This window comes from Corvus hawaiiensis, chromosome Z (genome assembly GCF_020740725.1).
Source record: "Corvus hawaiiensis isolate bCorHaw1 chromosome Z, bCorHaw1.pri.cur, whole genome shotgun sequence".
Lineage (NCBI taxonomy): Eukaryota > Metazoa > Chordata > Aves > Passeriformes > Corvidae > Corvus > Corvus hawaiiensis.
Genome location: NC_063255.1, coordinates 5,818,716 through 5,842,814, shown reverse-complemented (window position 1 = coordinate 5,842,814; position 24,099 = coordinate 5,818,716). Strand labels below are relative to the sequence as shown.

The 24,099-nt window shown below is 37.7% G+C and overlaps 1 protein-coding gene across 5 annotated transcripts in view; it reads right to left on the bottom strand.

Moving 5' to 3' along the window:
* Positions 1–24,099, bottom strand: part of LOC125319585 (cAMP-specific 3',5'-cyclic phosphodiesterase 4D) — a 368,051-nt gene that overhangs the window by 20,759 nt on the left and 323,193 nt on the right. The window contains exon 1 of one of the 5 annotated variants that reach the window (XM_048290864.1): positions 3,817–4,388. The exons of the other annotated variants lie outside the window; for them this stretch is intronic. Coding sequence (XP_048146821.1) covers positions 3,817–3,864 — 48 coding nt within the window. The 5' untranslated portion in view covers positions 3,865–4,388. Of the gene's footprint in view, positions 1–3,816; positions 4,389–24,099 lie in introns of those variants that run through there. 5 annotated transcript variants of the gene reach the window in all.

The window sequence follows — 24,099 nt, the reverse complement described above, 5'->3', positions numbered from 1 at the left end:
AAACTTGGCTAGACTCCACAGTCTCATTATTTTTCCTCCTGGAAGTAACACTTTGCACATTACTCAAAACAAGTCAAACAAGACATGAAACCACCTTGTTCCTAACAGCTGTAAATATTAAAGATAATATTTTGAATAAGAATCTTAAAAATCTGAATGCCATATATTTTCCCAGTTCACGAAAATAAATCATAAAGATCAAAACTCCTGTTATTAACAAACATTTAAACCATAAGCTTTAATTATGATATTGTGAGCTCATCATGAGGAGGAAGCAGAGGTTTTTGGCTGATCTATGCATATATTGTATCAAAAAGAAAGATTTTTCCACATCCCAATAGGCATTGTTAGATTGGAAAAATGACACATACATCCCTTTGGAATACTGCAGTCCTTGACTATAGCCTTAAAAAATCCCCCTGGAAATGGACTGGCTATAAAATGTGCATTAAGTCAATAATACAGTTCTTCACTGCTGACTACTGATATCAGAGCAATGGAGCCATAAATTTTTTTTCGAAAAAAAAAACCCCTGAAAAATTTCCTTAAGCAGAATTTTTAGAATTTCATTTGTTTCTATTTATTTTAGATTTTAATCTCATCTGGTATTAGGGGGGTGGGGGGAAAAGAAGGTGCACCGTCCTCAACACAAATACAGGTAGAGCATTCAAATAACATTAAAAATGTCCCTTAAGTGGCAAAAGTAGATGTGCACCTTTATCTCCCTTTAAAAACCTAAGAAACCTGCTAGAGCAAAAACTGTAACACATGAGAATAAAAGTACATACATTGATGATAATGAACTGAGAACAATTTCCTAAATAGTGTTAACCTCCCAAGAACGGGTCTGTAGTTTAGGTCTTTCTGGACTGAAGCCCAGTGTGTGCAGATCTCTACATCTATATTACTGCTGTCAGCCCAGGATAAACATACATGGAGGGGGTTTTTTGAAAAATAAGATACTTTTCTGATGTCAGCAAAGGTACACAGAAAAACACAGACAAACTTTTGGACTAACCATGTTCCCAGATGGCGACCAGAGCATTGATACATTTTTTGGGAAGAATTTGCATGCATGTTAAAAAGAAACATCAACTCCAAGATCCAACTAGAGTTGATTCATGTCCATGAACAAGTTTGGGTCACATGCTTTATAATATAGGGGTTATTGTTTACACTTGAGAAGATTTTACAATTCTTGTGTAAAGTTCTTGACTCAATAACAAACAGCTTAATTAAAGAAGCGGCCAGCAGCTAGTTGTGTCAAGAGGGAGCACAACAGAACCACTCTTGCTATAGACTCCCTGTTGCAGTAAGGATCTCTTCCATGCAGGCTTTCTGTTCCTCTACAGAAACCTGCTGCATCCTGAGGACTGTAAAGAGGCTGCCTCCACCACAGCCTTTGGCACCAATACTGAAGTTGAAGCTAGGGCTAGAAGGCAGTCCACGGACCAAAAAGCCCCATCCTGCCTGTCCTTCAATTTGAGCATTTATCAAGTTCCAAGTCCAGCGCAGGCTGGAATAAAAATGCTCAAGAGTAACAGCAGACTCCCATTGCACTGGCTCCCAAACCCACATGGCAACAGATCCCAGTTTCAACCTTTCAGGCTGCCTCTTTTCTAGGTAACATTTGTAAAATCTTACATGAATAGAATACAACCATGGAACATTCAGTTGGAACCTTCAACTTACATAACTATATTTTATTTCTAAAATATCTACCGATGTTATTTTTAAAATATGTTTGTATCTCAAAATGAATAAACTATTTTATTTTACTAGATTTGAAAAGCCTTGTATTCTACAATAAAACAAACAAGGAATTTAAAATAGGTCAGCCTTACAAATTAATATAGGGCTTCTGTCTATACTGCTTATTGATGCAAAGCTATCTTTGATTTTAGGACCATTCTGGATACATAAACAGCATTCTCAGTAGCTAAAGGCTGGGGCTGGAAGCCCGTGGGTTTAATTAATATCAAGGTCAGGCACTCATTTAATAATAAGCTACAGAAATGCAGGCATCTCTAAGGCTGGCATTGTAATAGTGGTGCTCATTTTTTCAAGAAAAGATACTCAACAAAAACCAAGGGTAAACATTCCCATTATCCAAAATACAATTCACAGGAGATAAAGTACAGCCTGAAGCATACACAAATATATGTATAATAAGGGATATAAACATACACAATGATCCCTGAGAATAAGATATTTCCATCTTCAGAATTTCATAAATACTCTAAATATTTGGTTTGAATAGCATAAAAACCAGATCATCTTTGCTCTTCTCACATTTTTTCTCTAATTTATATAATGTGAACTCAAAAACCACTGTAATAAAATTGTGCCCAAACACTACTTAGCTTCTTAACTACAACCATCATCTGTAGACAGTATAGACACTCTGTACAAAGGACATTTTTTCCCCATGTCTACTCAATTACAGCTACTATGGTCTCTGCTAAGCTTCAATTAGCAAAAAATAGTCTATCAATTCTAAAGGCTAAACAGTAAGAGATAACTTTTTTTTATTTAATTGGTGATTGAATTTTTCCGATTTTGCAAGGAGGAACATGACAGAAGCTGCCTGGAAATGCAGGAAATACTTTCTAGTAAATTACAATAAATAGCTCACTTTTAGCTAAAATGCAAAGTAATTTCATCTTATTGTTTTGGTAAACAAGAAAGGAATCTACCTATCTAGCACAATAGGATTCAATTTCTTCACAGATGGCTGATCAAAATCCTTGATAATATATTGTAACAATTCAGCCTTAGCTGAGAATACTCATAATTGGACATAATCAGGCTTTGCATTTCTATTTTAAAAGAGATGTATCTATTGTAAAAGTAGGTATTCATGAAAGAAAGCATAAGAGATTCAGTTGTGCAAATATAATGCTTGTGTTATTTTCAGTAATTTAATTCAACATATGCATTCAGGAGAAATCAGAATTTCTTTAAAGAAGGATGATTTGGTACAGTTATTGTATGTCAAGCACAGGATGTTTTGTTTTGGTTTTTTTACACACTTGGTAACAATTACAAAAGTATAAAAGCAGCAGCATTTTTTTTAGCACAAACATAGTTTTTTAGGGATAAACCAAAGCTCAAATGTGGTTTTCTATTAAGTGGATTTCAGTTCTGTGTGTTGACAGGCATACTGATTTAACTCCTTGATGCAAAACTTTTCCATAAGAGATAAATCTTTTTTAATTCCATTTTCTAGCTGTGTTGCCATTTCAAGCTAGTTCACACTGCTCCACATAACAGTGTAGATCAGTATTAGAAGACGGCAATTTCCAATGCTTTAATCAACAAGCTGTCACACACACAGAGGCTACCAAAAATGCTGTTGAAACATACTGTTCATAATTTCACCTTTCTTCAGCTATTAAAACCAGTATGAGTCATGCATCCACCCATTATCCTCAGCCTCTTTACCCATGCTCTCTTCTATTGTATAGTATCTCAGTTTCGAGGTATTTGGAGTTTTTTAAACCTTTTAATGACTAGAAATACAGTTTTGTAGCAACATTTTGCTGAAAGAAAACAGAACTGTTCTGAATTTCTTTGGCTTTAGACTTGGTCTAATCATTCACTGAAGCAATATTATTTTAAAAGTCCCAGCACAGTTTCTAAGAAAGACTATACTGTGCAGTTCATTCTTCTTGCTGAACAAAGGCTTGTTGTCTGATTTTTTACTTCATGTCAAATTACTGATAATCATATCACCCACAAATCGTCACGCTATCCAGTGATCATGCAATCATGCGACATAATTCAAAGTTCTTAAAAGGTAAAACAAAATCCTACCTTTATGTAGCCCCAAGAAACTGAGAGTAAATAGTTTGCCTCAGGCATTTTTGATTTTTTTCTATACTACCAATCTAAGCTAATCAGTTCTTTGCTATCTGACACTGCAAAAGACTTTCAAGAATAAAGATTCCTTCTTTCCTCTCCTAATTCTTTTTGCTGGTCTTCAGGTTCTCAGCAACTGTGTGCACAGGAGGCATACTGAAATGAAATCCAACCGTGTGGTCTTCCGATTGTATAAATGCCATTTGTGAAACTTCAAGCATTCAGAGGCAACGTCGAAGAGACATATTGTACGAGCTGAAGAAATTTCTGAAGAGCTAGGGATATGCATATTTCCTGAACACCAGGATTTAATGAATAATGTATGTCAAGATGCTCAGCTGCTCAAAGACTTGCTCTATCAACAGCTACCAAATAAGGACCTGAAGAGGAAGCCACAGACAGTGGCAGCGATCCCTCCCATAGAGCCATACTAGCAGCCAATACTATGTCACCCTAAAAGATATAAATCCGCAGGGCTGGTGTCATGATGTACGGTAATTTCCCATTGGCTGATGCAGGGGACTCTCGTGGGCATGGGATATTTCTTTTTTCTTTTCTTTCTTTTTTTTTTCCCCAACAGCAAATGCCCTTTACTAATGGCATCTGTGCCTGCAGCATTCACATGCCATTCAAAAATAATTAGGCTAAGGTCTCGTCACTCCAGCAGCATTCACCAGTTTTCAACAGACACACCATCCAAGCAGTTACTATTACTATTGTGCATAGTGGGTTTAATTTTCCATATGGAAGAAAAGTATATTTTGAGGTGGTTTTTTAATGGGAAAAAACCCCCAATGTAAATAGAGCTATCTGGTTTCTTTAGCAGTCTATGACGTACTTTAACAATGAAAATTCTTTTGGTTTTTATGCCATCTACATTAAAAACTGCTCTACCTCAGAGTATTGGGCCAGGTTGCTACTTTCTAATGCTTTTTTATTTAAAGAGATAAAAGCAGTTATTATTAAGCTAAAGCAAGTCCTGTGTCTTACAATTCCCAGTAAATGTTAAGCTTCCATGGAGATGTAAGACATGAGATAATAAGAGTCCTCAGATTCTCACTGTATTTATTGAACTTCTGCTCCTTCTGCCTCAGCGGATTATTATAATCAATTACAGCTATACAGCATTGAAAAAAAAGAAGGGATTAATTGAAAGTGGAGTGTATCAGTGAGCTGACTCAAGCATTAAATAAAAGATCCCACCATCTGCCACTCAGAGAACAAAACTTGAAAGGAAGAATACATTATGCCCACAGCAGGGGGGTTGAAACTAGATGATCTTTAAAGTCCCTTCCAACCCAAGCCATTCTATGATTCAGTGATTATCCTGCTCCACTCCGTGTAAGGCCTGTGCACTACGTCAGCAAATTTCTGAACCTTTGTTGTGTCAAAAGAAAGGAGAGTTCCCTAATATGACAATGGGCAAATGCCTAAGGACAAGCTGAATGAGGTGCAGCATTCAGCCTAATGGCACACTGCTGATTCACTGGAAGATGCTGACTGAGAATGATCATAAGAGAGGTTTTGGCAGAAGTAGTCAGCAGCACTAAGAGCTTCAAAAAGAATTGAACCTGGAAAAATCAATAAGGGAAAATATGACCGACAAATTTCTTCCTTACAGGAGAGAAATCTAGAACAACGTGACAACTGGATACAATCAACAGATCATCAGTACTTAAAGCATTTTCATGTGGAAGGCATCCTGTTTGCCTTAAAATAAATAATATAAAACATTTCTGATACATTTTAATATGCACAGTTATACTTGTTCTGGATCCATGAAGCTGTATGTATATAAAACAATTAAGTTCTGAAAACAGACCTGGGGTTACTAGACACTCAGCAAGACACTAAAGAAGTCAAAAAGTACTTCTATAAAATATTTCTCCTGATTCTTCCAGCTCAGCTGTGTAATGCTAAATATAAAGCCTGTCTACATGTGTTCCATTGTCTTCTGATCAACCACAAGAGAGCACTGCTGCCACCTACCCAGCATCAACACAGAGCTAGAAATATGATGCCTGTCTTCAGGAGGCAATTTCAAGCATGACTTGGAAAATGGTAAAATAAAAGTCAATATACTTTTGGCTACTTTAGGAATCAAGCATGTGGGTATGAAAGTTTGGTTGCAATAGGTAGTATGAAAAGACGTAAGAAAGTCAAGTTTTAAACCTTTTCTCTTACTTTGCTACTAAAGGCTGTTTCCTCATGAAATATTAACAATTCTTCCCAAAGAACTGCTCCCAAAAGAACTTGATTCAGATAAGGAACATTTAAAATGGCTGGTATGTAAATTACACCAGCTGTTCAGCATGTATTAAAAAGCATCAAATTTTTTTATTCCCCTCTAATGCATGAGACAAAGGTACATCCATAAGAATTACTGGGTTGTAGTAGGTTGAATTTTTTGAAGGATGGTGTTTATCAAGCTATTGGTTAGGACATTTTGATATAAAATGAAAAAACATTTTCCTCCAATGTAAATATATGTTACAACAATTCACTCTGGCTGCATGTTAACTATACTGATAATAGGAAATTACACCTGATATGCACTGCTTATACTGACTTGTATTATTTTTTCAAGACTCACAGTCTCTACCTCATAAAATTGCTGTAATGGAATTGAATTGTATGACTTCACTGACTCAGAAAGGATGCCTGACTTTGGCTGTGTGCAGTAAGACCTTAGACACCAGCTCTGATTTACAGGAATGGTTTTGGCTGATTTTCCTTCCAAATTCCCAGGTCACAATGAGTGAGTAATTAGTTTTAGAGGAGGTTATATCAAGCAAAGTATATGGAAATCGGAAAGTTGTAATTTAAAATTATAGTGAGTGAGTAATAACTCAGGAAAAATAACTCAGGAAAAAAAACAAGGAAGTTTTTAATGAGCACTGTTATGTGTTTTGAAAGACAAGACAATGACCTTGAAAGGCAGAAAGATGATGAAGTCCCTTAATACCCGTAGCAAATGTTAGCTATTATTTAATAAATAATTCTGGACAACTTTCTCCCAAGAAGTCATAAAAAGAGGTGGCAGAGAGCCCAGGAGCTGTGATGTTCAGTTTTAGCACACTTTTAAAGACTTTCAAAATGTTAATTTGTGCTAATTAAAATTTGCAAGCAGGATGGATGGGTAACTTCAGGCCACTTCATAAAACGCTGGTCCTGGGTATAATGACTGAAAAGCTGAAATACACATATTCCAGGTATTTGCTTGATACAGAACCAACACATAAGAGTGTAATTAATACCAGTCAGTATCATTTACGTATTTGAACATGCAATATTCTTGTACTGTTGATTTATTATTGTAAAATATCCTGCAACACCACTCCCAATGCTCAGAGAAGACACACTGAATGAGCTAAGAATCTGATTACATATTCATTTTTAATGATCATAAACAGGTTGTCTTCATCTAATATGACTGTTTTAAGCAAGGTTTTGCAAGACTTCCAACTGTTTTATGATACTGAATTTCTTCATTGGTGATCTGAAATTAAGTCACTACCATGAAGACTTCCAGTGTGAAAGTTTCCAGAGAAAAGAAACAACTGGGGGGAGGAGTGGTTCCTGGGATAAACTATGAGGATGTGAAAGTCACCATCAGCAGCCTCACTTGTTTAGAACATTGACGTCGTTCATGTAAACTAGAGACATTTAACTGCAAACATACCAGGAATAAGGAACACAGTTCATGACTAGGTAAACGACACTGAAGAAAGCAGGAACCCTGAAGAGTTTGTAAAGTCACAACAGGGCATTTCATAGTGATACTGTGACCCCCAAAAATCTGCATCTTCTGTGACTCTAAATAAGAAGAGAGAGGCTCTAAACCTCTCATTCTGGCAACAGAGGTGATGGAACAGTGCACACAGCTTTAGTGTATCTGTTTTCCTAATTTCTGTTGTGTACAGTGTGTAGGAGAAAAAACTTGCAAATATTATTCATGTGACGGAGAAGATGTTTTGTAATAAAAGAAAAACCCCAGTCAACTTATAAGCCCACAGCTACTGTGGGGAATCATAAGAAAATAAGAAAACACAAGTAGAATCATAAGGCAATAAGAAAACACAGCACACCACACCCAATCCTCTAGCAACAAGGAAGCAACAAGAAGCAATGGAAGGCAGCTAAAACTGCCTCGAACCAACTGAGCTGAAACCAACCCACTACAAATAAGACATAGGGAAGATCAGTGGTATCCCGGGGTGCAGTAGGAAGAACAATGCCAGCAGTCACATCCTGCCTCTCTACTCAACCCCTCACCTGGAGTGCTGTTCCCAGTTCTGGGTTCCTCAGGACAAGAGACATGGACCTCCTGGAAGAAGTCCAGCAGAGGGAAAAAAAGAGGATTTCGGGACTGGAGCATCTCTTTTACAAGGAAAGGCTGAGCGAGCTGGGTGTGTTCAGCTTCAAGAAGAAAAGACTGAGAGGGGACCTAATCAATGTCTGTCAGTATCTGACAGGAGGGTTTTACGAGGATAGACCAGGCTCTTCTCAGAGGTGCTGAACAACAGGACAAGAGACAATGGGCAGAAACTGATTCACAGAAAGGTCCCCCTGAACATGAGGAAGAACCTTACCATGTGGGTGACTGTGCACTGGAACAGATTGCCAGAGAGATTGTGTAGTTTCCCTCACTGGACATATTCAAACACTATCTGGACTCAATCCCGTGCAATGTGCTCCAGGATGGTCCTGCTTGAGCAAGAAGCTGGGACCAGATGACCCATTGTGGTCACTTCCAACCTTATTCTCTGATTCTGTGCTTCAGTTGCAGTACTCTTCTGAACTGTCACATGGGACACTTACCACCTTGGTCCTTCCTTCCACAGATAAGTGATGGGTAATATGAAAATGTACTTAGCTTTGAGAGAAGAACAGTCCTCTCAACTGCAACCCCTTGGACTGATGATGAAGTTCCACTAACAACATTTTGAGAGACGTCTGAGCATCAATTCTGAACACAAGTGTGCATTATATGCATTACAAACAAGAACACATAGCCTGAAGAAATCTCGTAAGCCAAATGAAGAGCCTGTCTAAAAAGATGAAAAAAACAAGGCCCATGGCAGGTGGTTAGAACCAGATAATCTTTAAGGTGCCTTCCAACCCAAACCTTTCTATATTTCTATGATTTTTAGGCTGACCTTCACACACCAGAGAACAGCAGTAATCACCCATGTCAAACCAACTCCTACTCATCACAAATGCAGCACTGTTTTCACAGCATTACCCAGCTCCATCTTTGAGTTATGCTGATATGTACACTACCAGAAAGCTTCCCCACAAAAATGGAGAGTCTGTTCAGCGCTGCAAGACCACAGCAGAAAAGAATGGTCATTTCATCCAGCAAGAAAGAGCATGTGGACGGACCCAGCCAAAACCCAGAGCCAGTCCAGAAGAAACAGGACAGCCAGAGACAAGAAAACTATGCTGAATCAACCAGCCTCACCAAACTTCTCTGGGTTCCACATAAGACTCCCTGGCTAGGAGGGAAATTGTAGGATTTAAGTAAAAAGCCCCAAACAAACAATTAGTAATTCTACAAATATGAGAAGTTGTTTCAACTGCAACAACCAGCTGCCACACACTAAGTGAGCAGCAGGGGTAGAGACAAAGCTGGGTCTCATGCTGATATCAAAAAGTGATGAACTTCACTGGTGGCTGATAACTGATGACCATAATTGGAACAAATCTCCACTTCTTCTGAAGGAATCTCAGTTTTAAGTGTGCTAACTGATTATACTGCTTTAAAAAGGTATTCTTAGAAGCCTTTTGCCTGTCAGATTTACACTTACTAAAAATTATGGAATAGCCTATGCTGTATCATCTTACAGATCTTTTTATTTGGAATAAATAATTCTTATGCATAAAATACAAAAATTTTATGATGCTAAACAGGCTGAGATGATGATGTTCTTCTGAACTGTTTTAGGGGAAATTTGTAGTAAAACCCAGGAGCTGATATGTCTAATAAAGAGTTTGGTTCCCTTATTATTTTAAATTAAAAAAAAAAAAAAAGAAAATATTAATATGTTCTGATAAAATACGTAATTCAGTGTTTGTATTTACTGCCCTCTAGTGATAATAAAAGCATTAGCTATGAATATGTAGGAACATTAAACTGTTTTCAGATCATAAATGTCACAATGTGGTTCACTACTTTTCAACCATACCAGAGCAGGGTCTCTACAGGTATTCTCTACAGTGGCAGTATTTTCAATAGACACTCATGATGAGCAATTGCACAGGCAACAGAAATGACACCCTATTTCAACTCTTGACTCAACTGTCAATCCTTTAAGATACAATATATATTAATCATTTTCTTGAAAGTTTTCCACATAATGACAGAGTACATATGTATGTAATAGTCTCTAAAAAACACCCTGCAGTAAAAGGAATTTAATTTTAACAAATATTAAGCTATTTACAATATTCTGCTATGAATTTATTTTCCCCTGAATCTGATCCTATCAAAATGACATAATTTACAAAGAAGCTACTGTTAAAAGCTAATTTAGATCAGAGAAAAGTTGACCAGGGTGTGACAAAATCTGCAGTTATGACAGCAGATTTGAGGAGACAGACAGCAGTAATGAATAGTTCAGGTGGTTATTGCTCTGAGAGAACATTGGCATCTGACAGAATCAATGACCCTAAAAATGCAGAATCCCATGAAAACCTTATTTCTATTTTTATATCTATATGCACCCTGCAAGTAAATAAGCACCCCTAGGTATTTACCACAGCATACACACAAAAGAAGTTTATGCCCACATTATGCATTTTTGCAGATAGCTATATCTAAGAAACATGTGAGGAAGTGTGATACTTCATTCAGAGACCTGCAATGGCACACTTATCCTAAGACTGATACAGCTGTACCAGTACAAACTGAGCTTTACAGGGATTCCTGTTTCATACAGAAAGCTGTTTTGCTATGTAAGAACAAACCTCAGTTTTTTACAGGTATTTCTGGATTAATCTTACTTCTCCTGTAACATGACATTCCTATTTTAATGATGTGTTCCTACTGTAGACCTCGCCAAAGTCAAGCTTTAACAGTTCATCAGAAATACTGCTGAATGGTTGTAATTTCATGCTAAAAGAAACAAGTTTTTCATCCATCTTTGTACAGCTGTGGGGAAAAAAAAAAAAAAAGATTCCACAGACAAAAGCACAGATTTGTGGAATATGAAGTGATTACTAACACTGCAACAAGCTCAGTACAGCTCTCATAAACATGCCTTAGCAAATGCCCATAAATCACACACTGTAGATACCAACATTCTGAAAGCAAACTGCAAGTTGTTTCATGCAATTTTGTTGGTTCACGCTCCAGTTCTTATTAAACCATGGCTGTTGTATTTCTTATGAAGTTGCATGTGATAGCATCATTGTTCTTTCAAGGAAGGTTATTCACTAACTAATATTCATTTCAATGTATCCTTCATACCTTTCATTTGATTATTTATTTAGGTGCTATAAATGTGTTCTGCACCTATGGAGATTCACAAAATAATGAACATCTATTCATCTGGAACAAGAGAAACAACTAGTCTTATTTATTACACCCTTGTCTCATGCATACAGAGAAACAAACCAAAAATTTCATACTTGTTTTTTTGTGTAAGTGAGCATTTTACCTGAATGCCTCTAGGTCAAATTAAGCAAGCAATCACAAAACCCAAGTGGTTTCCAGTCCCACAGTCAGGTGTACTGTGAGGTTGGTTTATAGGTCCTCATGAGAGAGATGGAGACAAGATCACATAACCAGGCCAAAGGCAGCTGGTTATGTAGTTTCCTGAATAGCATACTTATTACCTCTGTGATTTAAATCTCTCTTACAAGTAGCAGTATTTGCATGAGGAAGCTTGTGGTATACCCGTGTTTCCTTACTCCTTGTCTATTGATACCAGTGATTTGCCTCTTGCCCTTATCACAGAAACTGAGTGCCTTTTGGGGCTCTGACTTCTCCTGTGGTGGTGGTGACAGTGCACGCTGGGTCCTGCTGCGTTCAGATCATGCGGCCCTGTCGCTCTGCTCCATTGCCCGGTGCTCAGTCCATCAGCCATGGATGACTGCACATGCAGCCAGGGCTTAGCAGGTTCAGACCAGGCCATGCTGGGAGATGTTGGCCAGGTGCTGGTAAGAGCAGGAAACGCACCCATGCCTGATGGAGAACACTCCTCACTGTCCTGAGTCACCATGTCCCCTGTTGTGGTTCTTCCACAAGAGCAGACCTGCAGCATCACTCTATCCTGAGAATGTTTCGCTCCTTCCTACTCCACAGCGTGGGCTGTTGTGAGATGGAGGCATTAACCCAGAGCCATTATTGTGCTACAAGGCTCACAGCTCGCCAGCTCAGAGTCCAAGGGCTACAGCCAGAAGCCCTCCCAAATAAGGCCAGTTTTGCACTAGGTTTTAGCTAAGAGAGCTAGAAGTCACACAACTCCTACATCTATCAGTCTTCAACAGAGTCATCACAACAGCAGCAGGTTTTTTTGTAGGAGCCCTCTCACCTGCATGAATTTAGCTTTTTTATGAAACTAATCTAACACCAATGCAAGCACCATGACTATCTCAAGTCACACATACTTATGAATATAAACTTATGCATTTCTCATTAACATTGTAGAAATGGATTTTAAGTGAGAGACACCCATTTAGTCATCCTCCAGGGGTTTTATTTCAACATATTTGCATTATTCACAACTGACTGTTAAAATGTAGAAAACACTTTTAAGCTAATTTTTCTAGAAGAATAAATGTTGCTCCTGAGAAACCTCAGTCTGACAATAAATTCATGTTTACAAGTAAACAGTTTTATACTTAAATCAATATTTTCTTTGAAAAGACTCAAATGTGGCTTGTATTTAGCATTTTCCACTTTGTACTGTAACACCATATGGTAATCCCTTTCGCAACCACTGCTTTTACCCATGGTTTATAACCAGTTAATATTTTGTACTTAACAATCATTAAAAGTACACTCATAAAAAATTAATTAATATATTTTAGTTTTGATAATTTAGTTCACTTACGAACTTACATAGCACAGAAAAGCCTTAAAGAAAATTTCATTTAAAATGAAAAACTTCTGTTTAATCAATGATAACCCATCAATGATAACTTCTTTTCTGAACACTAACAAAATTTGAAATGAAAGGTAGATTAAAAAACATGAAAGTAACATCGCATACTGCAAACTGATTAGGCTCCCCTAACTGAAGTACAACATTAGATTGAGGTATATTCTCTGATGAACTTGCAATGTGGATACAAAATACACAGACATTATTCAAGTAAAATATTATCTATTAACCTTTCATTATTACTAGGTTTTTTATAAAAAAAAGGCATTTTTCATATTTCAGTCCTCTTAAATAGATACTTTTACATCTCTATAAAAATCATCCCTAGTTTGAAAAACATCTTAAAATCAAGCAAAATCAACAAGGGCTAAATCGCTATGGCATCATCATCTTTGGCTCACATTTTCATTTGTTAAAAAAAGAAACAAGCTGGGAAACTTTGTCCTTTTGTCCATTTACATACAATATTTGGAGCAGCTCAAAAAGCTCTGAGCAGCACACAAAACACTGGTAAGACCTTGGCAGATGAAGAAAAACATCAGCCTATCCAGTTATATGGGCACACACGCACAAGCCCACTTTTGCCATGTTAAAAATGCTCACAGTCTACCTCTAATTAAGCTTTCTCCATTCTTCCAAAGAAGCTCCTGTTTAACAGCTGATTCTACCAACTCTTTATCAAAGTGACAACAATGACAAATAAAATCAGTTTTGGGTTCCATTCCCAGCCTGATGAAATGAATGTAGAGTCTCTCACTAGCTCCAGCTAGTTGAATTTGCACAAAGTGTTCAAATGTTCCAGGAAACAGGAGTGACGCCCTGGTACATCCTCCCAGTCCTGCCTGCCCCTGTCCAATGCCATCTTTTGTTCAATCTCCATACCAGAGAAAAAAACTGAAAGGCTGTAATAAGTGCAGTTCATCTGTACAGGACTGTTAAGATACCCAGAGAGTTTTTGTCTCGTCTAAGGCAAATTCCATTCAAATTGGGACGTAATATTTGATAATTTCAATGAATATTTAAGTTTTCATACTCACTTTACAAGACTGATATGTTTATTCTGTTAATTACTGCTTAATTTACTGCTACACATGTAAAAATCATAATCCTAGCTTTTAAAAACAAAACATGTTTCTCATTTTTAGACTGCTTTCCCTGTGGGCTTTAGGTGGTAAGAATTCCCAGCTACCCAGTCCAGTGTAAGCCTAGCGCATACTTTTCATGACTAGAATGAGGATTTGCCTTAGTGGTGCACTAGACAACAGCTATATTAGTCACGTCATATTAAAATATTAGTATAAATTATTGATACTAATTAAAGTCCCAGGTCTTGATTAAAAAACTTCCTGAGAGGAAAAGGACTAGGAAGCCATGCAGAGCTATTTGTCCAAGTCTGCAGACTCCTCAAAGAATCCCTGGTAGTCAAAAAGTACAAGTCAATATGGATCTTATCCCTTCCAGTGCTGCCACCTATGAGCCCATCAGCAACAGTAGGCAGACAGAGCACAAGTCAGTCATACTCTCACCATTTCACAAAATTATGTGCAACACCACATTATGTAAGACACCACTGCTGGGCAGGATATGTGGTGAAAAGACACGCTGGAGAAGAGAAAGATTTGTATAGAGCATGCTATTTCACAATAGCCAAGACACTGTAGAAGGAAACAAAGAAAGAAAAACAAATCCCATTTACCTCTTCCCTCAAGAGCAATTAAGGCACAGTTTCATACTTAGCCACACTATTGAAATGACAGGGTGTAGTAAGATTTAAAACTCAACATCTGTCCTCTCATTCTGCCTCTGATCAGCCAGGCAGCTTTAGTTTTATACAACTGGGACATTTTTCAAGCTCTGATAACAATTTCAAGAACAAACCAAAACTGCCTATGTATATCAGCATGTTTTTATTTATACCACATCTATACAATCTAAAAGACACATGAGCACAGGCCTAATATCTAGCTGAAAAGACAAAACACTTACCACAACATAGTTGTCAAACTCTTTTTCTTCCTGAAGATTTATTTTATCCCAACAGCACAATTTTATTTTGTATTATCATTCCTATAACCTATCTATCATCACAGGCCCGTGAAACAAAGATCATTACAGATGTATATTCCTGACCAAAAAAAATTATTTGTTTTAGGCCCCAAATGCCAAGATTTCTTTCTGAACAAATTCTTTAGAGCACTTTATCATCATGTATTTAAAAATTATCTGTTGCATTTTAAAAATAGAGGTATGTACTGAAAGCTGTGCTAGAAATGCCCAGCTCTGACTACGTATCAAAAACTTCATCATCCTGAAACCTTTACAGCAATAACCAAAAAGAGCTGCAGAAAATCCATGCCAGTGCTAGAAAATGCACATATTTGTTTTTACTGACAATAAAGGGGGGAAAAGAACTACCAAATTTTGAAATGCAATCTTACCTTGGTCCAATATTCGGGCACACAAAACTTTGGTCATGCTTCAGAGTATAGTAAAAATACAGTTATTTTACTGAGAAATCTGGGTGTTGGGCTTTAAAGTTTATGTAGCCAAACAGATATTCTGTGATTTGTCAAATAATTCACCACATTGACATTTATAGGACTAAACATTCTTATGTGTTTTCCAGCTAAAGCTTCCATTGCAAGCAAAAAATAATTAATTTAGAGGCACTCTTAGAGATTTAATTTCATTTTTTGTTTTCTTAAAGCTGTTTTCCTGCAAGCAGTGTATAACAGAAAACCTCTGACATGTACACACAGAATAGTTTTGTAAAAGCAGCAAGGATACTTTCTGGCTTCTTGCTGAGACACAATTGACTACATTTACTACAAAATGGCACCCTCATCTCTGCTTGTTGCTTTGGCCACGCCATAGGTCAGGCTTGCACTTTTTTCCCCCAGACCTGTTTGTTTAGGACAGGCCTAGGCGCTTCCTATCATGGTGCCTGGATCAGCAGGGCGAACATTCACTGCAGCAGCAGGAGCAGGAGCCGGCACCCTCTGCCGAGGAGATCAGCAAGCAGCAGAGGGCAGAAACGCAGAGGAATCCGAGCACTCTCCCTGCAACACCAAACACAAGGGCTGCTTCGACACACGCTACATCTCATGCAAAAAATGCACCCAGATTAGAACAAAGAAGTACTTTTAAGCTCCAGTTCTCTGTGGCAGCAAAAGCTGAACAGGGGTGAGCAAAGGCTAAGATGGAAGAATCCTGGAGAACTACAGGTTTAGAAAGCAAAACAAACACTGCATTTTGCAAGGTCTCAAGTACCGGTCTGTCCCTCTGGTTCTGAGATGTTGCTATTGAACCTCAGTTTAATTCAAATAACGAGCTCAGTAGAGAAACATCCTTACACACATGCTCATCACTAACCATCAAATGTAATTATCTTATAGCATGTTTCATTCATTTCAGCTACCAAACCAAAAACATTGTTTCATGTGTACTTGTAGAGGAGGTCCCTTTGTGCATGGGGAAAACATGGCAAAACCCAAAGCTTTGGCAACTTTAATGCTACCCATGCATCACTTACCCACTGTATAGGAGGTAATAAAGTCACCAGTGCCACTACTGTGGCCACAAAGCTTACCAGCAATAGCCTAGAATCACACTACTGCTCACACATTCAACAGCACCAACCACCTGCAAAGCCAGCAATAGTACACCTTCAAAATCATTTGCAGAAGCACACAGCAATTTTTTTTTAAGTTATCAAATCTTTAAAAACCCAAATTCAAATATTCCTCGTATTTGTCATTACTTATCACAGTGACAATTAAGTTTAGCAAACACATTAACGACCCAAAAAATTGTTAAATATGTAAAAAAAGTCTGTTTTCTAGTCTGTCTTGGCACTTTTTCATTAAAACATACTCCAAGATGCTCAGGTCCACAATGTCTATCCAACAGCCTGCTTTTTAGTTGTTTCTGTTCCATAAACTCTTTTTCACTCTATTAGTGAAAGAGCACTATCCTGCTATTTCTTTTTTCTTTCTTTCTAAGCTCTAGTGTGCTTTCTCCTTATTGGAGTTGTACTACTTTTCCATGTCCCAGGGATGAAGTTTGTAGAAATACTGCTAAAGACCATAAACTAAATGTCACCTAGGATGTTTATCCTTTATTTGTTCTGATTAGCTCCAAAAACAATCAACTGCTTCCCTCTGTCAGCAAGGACACATGAATCACATCCTCACTTATTCAAAATTGCTCATTTGGACGACCCTTTGAAGCACCAAAGGTGGGGGCAATATATTATGAAAAGTCATTGTTTCTACATAAAATAATCCTTCAGTTTATATTCTAAAATGCTCAAAATAAACCACTACAATGGGAAAGAACAGGAAAAGATATCTGACACCTTCATATCTAGTCTCTGCAACTAAAATAACTTTTTAAGTACCAACTGGTGCAGGGGTTCTGAATCTATTGATGGGTATCAGTACAGAACAAGAGAAACATATTTTATTATAAATATTATTAGAATATTAGAATATTAGAATATTAGAATTATTATAAAATTCTACCTACCCACTTTGGAGTCCTCTTCTTAGAAGCTGATTTGTGGTAACTAAAGCATCATTATTGCTATTCATTTTACTCTTGGTCATTAGAAAAAGACATCTCTGTTATAACTGCTAATTCTGGATCACAAAAATCATGTTTATGAAAATATTAATCTCAGCTGGCAGTGTGAGGTTTTCTGTAACCCTGGGTAAAACTCCTGCATTAAGGCTGTACAGTCAACCTTGAGCACAAATCAGATAACCTGGTTTAAATACACTAACGCCTGCTTTTACAGGTCCTCTAAATCATGTAAACTAATTCAATTAAAAACCACACATCTTTATATCCATCAAAAAATACTCCTGGAGTTACGTATCTGGGGAATATGACTGATGTAGTGGAATGGTTAGGAGGTTGCAGTTAACCACATATATTTACTTCTTGTAAGGCTTGGCTGTTCATTCCAGAATAAAATGAACATTGACTTAATTTTGCAAAAACCAGCAGCCTTTCTTACAGCAATTCTGAGTGGAAGTATAGTATTGTCTTGCTGTGGGATCTTATATAAGCATTCGACCAGCTCATTTTCATTAGCTGGTCATATATTAGTGGACTACAACTTAAGAAAAGCAGCAAGCTGTTTAAATTTTGCTCCTAGAGAATCTTGTTAACAGTCCCTACACATCAGCTTGACTCAGTGTTGCTCCTCTGCTGGTGACTGGAGATGGTACTACTGCCTGTGCAGCTCCTTTTCAACACCTGGAGCAGGCAAACAGAGGGAACAACAGGCAGAACTTGCCCTAGCACAGCAGTGTCTCCCTTGGCTGCAGATCCAGATGAAGCAGCAGTCCCCTGTCGCAGCACATTGTGCCCACAAGGTACAGAATAGGGCAGCCACAGGGCAGGTTCACCTCTGACCTGCTCAGAGGTGAACAAGCTCAAGAGGCAGGTGCTGACCACCGCCCTGCTCACCTGGTTTCAAGGCAGGATGAGTAGCATCACTTTCCATCATGCCTTAGCTTGCCTAGATTCAGTTTTGCAGCTCACTGGGGGACCAACTGTGAATTAACCAGAACTGGGATCAACTTCTACTGAGATAAGCTTTATTAAAAAAACTAAAACAAACAAAAAACCACAGACCAGGAAATATCCATCCACAACATACTTAATCCTGTGATGAGTCTCCTAAATACAGAAAGTTTTAGCACACGATACAAAAACCTCTACTAACGTAACTGAAAGAGAAGAACAGTTTCTTATTACAGTTTCTTTATGAGACAAAGTCTGATGTGACATTTCAGCAAATACCACATTTGCTGTACCAAAACATCATATAAGAGTGGAAGCTGCCTCTTACCAGAAACAAAAAATTGATTTAAAAAAAAAAAAAAAAATTAAAAAAAAAAATTAAAAAAAAAAAAAATGGCCACTGCTTTCCTAAATGCTTCATATTTTACAGTCTAGCTTTGACTAAAGCAGCACCCTATCATGAATACAATGTCACCATTCTTGGGTCTAAATATTGTAAGAAGGAGCCACAACTATTTAGATAGTTCTCATACCTTTCAGTTGTCATGAATACCATCTTATTACTAAGAAGGAAGTTATTAGATACTCATACCCATGAAGGACCTTTCCAAGTAAGAGTTTTGGAGAAAAATATTTTTTTGTAAATGCCAAAAAAAGGCACAATGATGTCTGCATTTTAACTAAATAATCCAGCTCCTGGAAAAATTTCATAATTTTAAAATCTGTTATTATGGTGGTTGAAAATAATGTTATTTCCCCACATTAAACCCTAGTTATTTACTCTGTAACATTTCATCTGTATTTTTCTGTCCCATTATGCTAAAGGAAAGAATCTTTCATACTGCAGCATTTCCTATAATTAAAGAGGCTACGAAAAAGGTCTGTTTGTATGTTGGCATGGACCATTTGTTTATATTTATGGAAAAAAAATCAAGTTATTAGGGACTGGGAAGCTCTGCAATCTTAGAAGCAGCTAAAAAGCTGAAACGTGCTAAATAATAGCAACCCTCAAAGAGGCATAATGCTTCTTACACATCTCTTACATCCAGGACCTTGCAAAAAGTAGTGAATGAGAGATGCAAAAACCTATTTTTCTTCTAAAATTTCACATACAGACTGAATCTGTGAGATTAAGAGTTCCTATCTTGTTTTTGAGATGCCGGTGTTCTTTTATCAACTGTTATGTCTATGAGCTCTAGGCTCCTCTCCACTGGTGCAGAGCACAATAGCCTGTGCTGGATACTTCTGTTGAAGAAGACTCCCAAAAAAAAGTGGAAGGGGCTGACCCCACCACAGATTTAAGATGTTCTGAAATCACAACTGCCTTCTTGTCATGGCCCGAGAAAGCCAGTGATTGCTGTCATGTACCCACACAAGGAGTAAGGGCTGCTTACAGCTCAGTTGTCTTGAGCCTCACCCACCACATTTACTCCACTATCCTAGCAGTAAAACTATGTTTCATAATTTTTCTCATTTGGCAGCAATCCCACAACCCCTATGGAAGCAGCAGGATCTGCACAGAAGAGATTCAGCCACAGCTGAAGTGGCACCCCTACTCCATCCACTTGTTTCTGAGGAGATGGAGGTGGCCATAAATGATAAGGAGTGACTGGTGCAAACCATCTGCAGGAAAGCAAGTTTTACCCTTTATCTTGCTGCAGCACATCCCTGTGCAATATAGCAAGCAAAGTGCTATCTCCTTTTATTTTTTATATAAAAATTTATGTACACCTCACTCATCACTGCAGTTACCCAAGGGCAAGTCTGCTGCTCTCCAGAAGCATGAGTAGTCTTACATGAGAGCAAATAAAGTTGTGTACAGGGAACTGCCCTCCAGCCCAGAGGTCTTAAAATCCTTTCAGGCTGGCTTCAGTGAATGGAAAATGAGGAGTGTTCCTAGAAAACCATTCCTTCCTTACCTCCACAATACTCTTGCCCTTTTCTTTTGTTATAAAGTACAAAAAAATGGGGGAAGCCACACAAGTATGCATTAATTAAAATTCAGGCTTACCACTTATCAGTATACCTTGACTTTGTCACTGTACAAACTGAAATCTTTAATGAATAGAAAATTTCCTGATTGTGCACTGGACAACCATTCTCTTGCTAACGGCTGCCCCTTAATCATGACCCTTATCACAGAGCTGCACTCTAAAGAGCTAACCAAAACTTCAGATTTTCTTAGAGAGATCTGAGAATTTAAAACCAAATTAAACTACCATGTCAGCCAGCCAAGCACAATGGCATTGCCAGACAGAGGACTGTCACATAGCAAGCCCCATATTTACTCATGGAAACAACAAATTTCTTTTCTACTGCCAAGTTTCCAGCACCTATTATGCGCCATAGCTGAAACCCAAGTGACTGACTGCTGTTTAAATCTTCTTAAGTGGATATAACATATTATCTTGTTCCTTAACTGGAAACAGGTCAATCTAACCAGTGTCTGCGACAGAGGAGACAATTTTACTCTGGCTGAGCTTCCACATTTGGAAAAACCATTGCAAAAAAATTATGCTCTTACATACAAAAGGTAATTTCTGAAGACAAGCTCCTTACTGTGCTATGAACCTGACCCCAAAGCTGGAAGCAAGAATATAAAACAGACAACGCTAAAATCTAGCCTGTTAACAAAAAAGACTTGAGTCATGTTCATTAGTTCTAGACACAGCCTATCTAGGACCATACAAAAGTACTAGCCACCAGAGCACTTCAGCTTTTTCACAGAATAAGACAAAGATAAAACAGACAGGTTGACTAAATCAGGAGTCAGGGCCTGTCATCAACTCCATTTATTCTGGGCCTGGGTAAACTCAGAGAGCTACTGTCAGTCTGCGGTAACACAATAATGCTTCTCCATTCAATGGGGGCTTTTGTGAAGAGCTGCCAGGGGCCCGGAGGCACCTTCTGGCCCTGCTTTTTTCACCCCAGCAAGGGTCACGCTGGGATGCTGATTTTCCTGGGAAGACAAGGCTTTCCTGGGAAAACACAGTGAAGGTAACATAGCACCTCCATTTGAAGCATTTTAGAGTTTACAAATGGTCCATTATTTGACCTAAGTAATAAATTTAGCCTCTTTCCCCAGATATTATGTTAGTCAGCTCCCCATTACCTGTGTGAGCTTTTTAGTGCTGAAAAGATGAAGGGAAAAATACTTTTTAGCTGCAAGAAAATGTGATTATAAACCAGCTCAAATTGGCAGAGGAGGGAATGTAAAAAAAAAAAGTAAGCAAACAGATTTCAAGTTGCCTTCAAATATAATTTTGGTCTATGTTAAATATTTACAGGTAAGTATTTTTTAAAATCAAGTATCATTAAGATTATTATGTGAATGTACATAGTGGGTGACAAGTACAGGACTATAAATATAGCCCTACGTTACATTAGGGCAGTTTTTGCATGTCAGCTGGTTGATAACATTGATGCTTTGGGTATTTCCAAATCACCGAAAAAAAACTCAAAAAGATTTTTTTTAAAGTAACTAGCACTAGTAACTGTCTTTAAATAGGCTTCTACTCTAACCTGTAAGAATTTGCATATACCAGTAATAGAAGCTGGACAATTATAAGAAAGTCTATACTTAAAAAGTAGGTTCATAGTTAACACGGTCCTACTAAGTCAAATCAAAATTTTCTCAGCTCCGATACCTAAAAGAGATTCCTAGAGAAAGGGTATTCACTTACATTTGTAGTGGGAAGAGAAGTACCCTATGAATGACATCTTCTAAACTCCTGCTCTTTACCAGTTATTAGCAAACCCTGAAAAACACATCCTCTGCGGGAGAGTAAAAGCTGAAACAAAAATGACACAATCTGAAACTTTTCCCATGTCTAAGTTCAGATTCTTAGACACACAAGAGCAACAAACAAGAGATGCTTGCAAAATCATGATTACAGAAGTAAAAATACGCTTTTGCAAACAAGTTTCATTATATATATTCCTCCACATTTGACTAATCTACAAATAATGCTGTCTAAGAGAAAGCAGTTGCTACATCTTTATTACTGGAATTTTTAATTTGTGTATTGTCTATCACAGAATAACTCTCAGATCCAGAATGAGGACCATAAACTACATAGTGCCAAACTGCATACTAGAAGAAGACAGTTCTTCTCCCAGAGAACTTAAAATCTATTAAATTTTGCTTTAATCTCATTTAGCAGAAATAAAAAGAACAGGATGCTACTCATTAAAAAAAAAAACTATTAAAAAGAAAAAAAGAAAAAAATCATCAGTCTGCTACTTGGAAATCTTAAAAATATCATTTGCTTGTATATGTGCATCAAAGTAGCTGAATCTAAAGTTTGAAATCACAATTAACAAGCTAGTAGCCCCCTAAACCCCATTTTTTTTTAGGACATATTACTCACAATTCAGTTTAGCAAGAAGTGATATCGGTTATCATCTGTGGAAATCAGAACAGTTAAATAGAGACATCTAACTATTCCTTGGGATCCTATCATTAATGACCCAGATGTGTAAACTATTTCCTAAAACTAATTTATATCTGTTCAAGAAAGCATTACTCAGAAAAACACAACAATACTACAGTCCACTGACGTTAGGCAATATTAACGGTACATGATACAGAAAATCAGACATAGTTCTCCAAAAACAAAAGACATTTTCATCAATTTTCCAAATTCATGGTGCTTCTTATATATTTTTTTTTTTTTTGCTTTGGAGCCTTTCAAGGCTTTAAAGGGTTTCTAAAGGAGGACAAAGATGACAAACTTCCTGTGCTTTCAAAAAGCTGGTTTTCTCTTGCTAGTACCCAATTTCAGAAGCTAGCAATTTAAGTAAACACCAAGTACTGTAAAATTCATAACAACACAATGACAAGTGACAATACAACTACATACTATGTCCTTTGGAAATCACGCTGATTTACAAACTATGTCTGTGGGTGCACCAGAGATCCATCAGTTACTTCACATGCAATGGCTGCAGGCACTTGGAAATCTTTGTATCACAGGCTGGGAAAAGGGAAATCATCTGGCTATTACAGTCATACTGATGTAATGTAGGCAGCCAAGCATTATAGCTGGCTTTCTCCAGAACAGACCTACAGCATGTTCTCAAAGATTTTGGGTAACACAGTCCCACAACATGCCGGGGCTCACCCAGAGGTCGTGGATAGCACCCTGTCACTACTGCTTTAATCAATTTTAAGCAGGGAGAAGAAGGATCTTCTTATGCATCTGCGTCATTCCACTTTCTGTCATCCAAAGCTGTGAGCTGGCACGTCATAGACTACTGTTAATTGAGAAAGAGGGGCATCTAAACAAAATAAATACCCCTGAACTGGGATATGCTAATGCTAGTCCTACACAAGCACTACAACAGCAAAGGGATTCCAAACAGATGAAGCCAACAGTTCAGGCTGTCAACTCACTGCACAGAGAGGGACAGTGGGAGGGAGATAAGACTCACTCCCTGGACTCCTCCAAGCATTCAGGACACAAAATACTGCTTCCACCCTGTTTTGTTTTTTTTTTCCTCTACTATGGCAGCCTTTCCTCAAGGGGCAAAAGTTCTTACCTAGTGCAGAGTACAATTCTTATGCCACCCCTTATGTCTTGCATGTGTTCACATA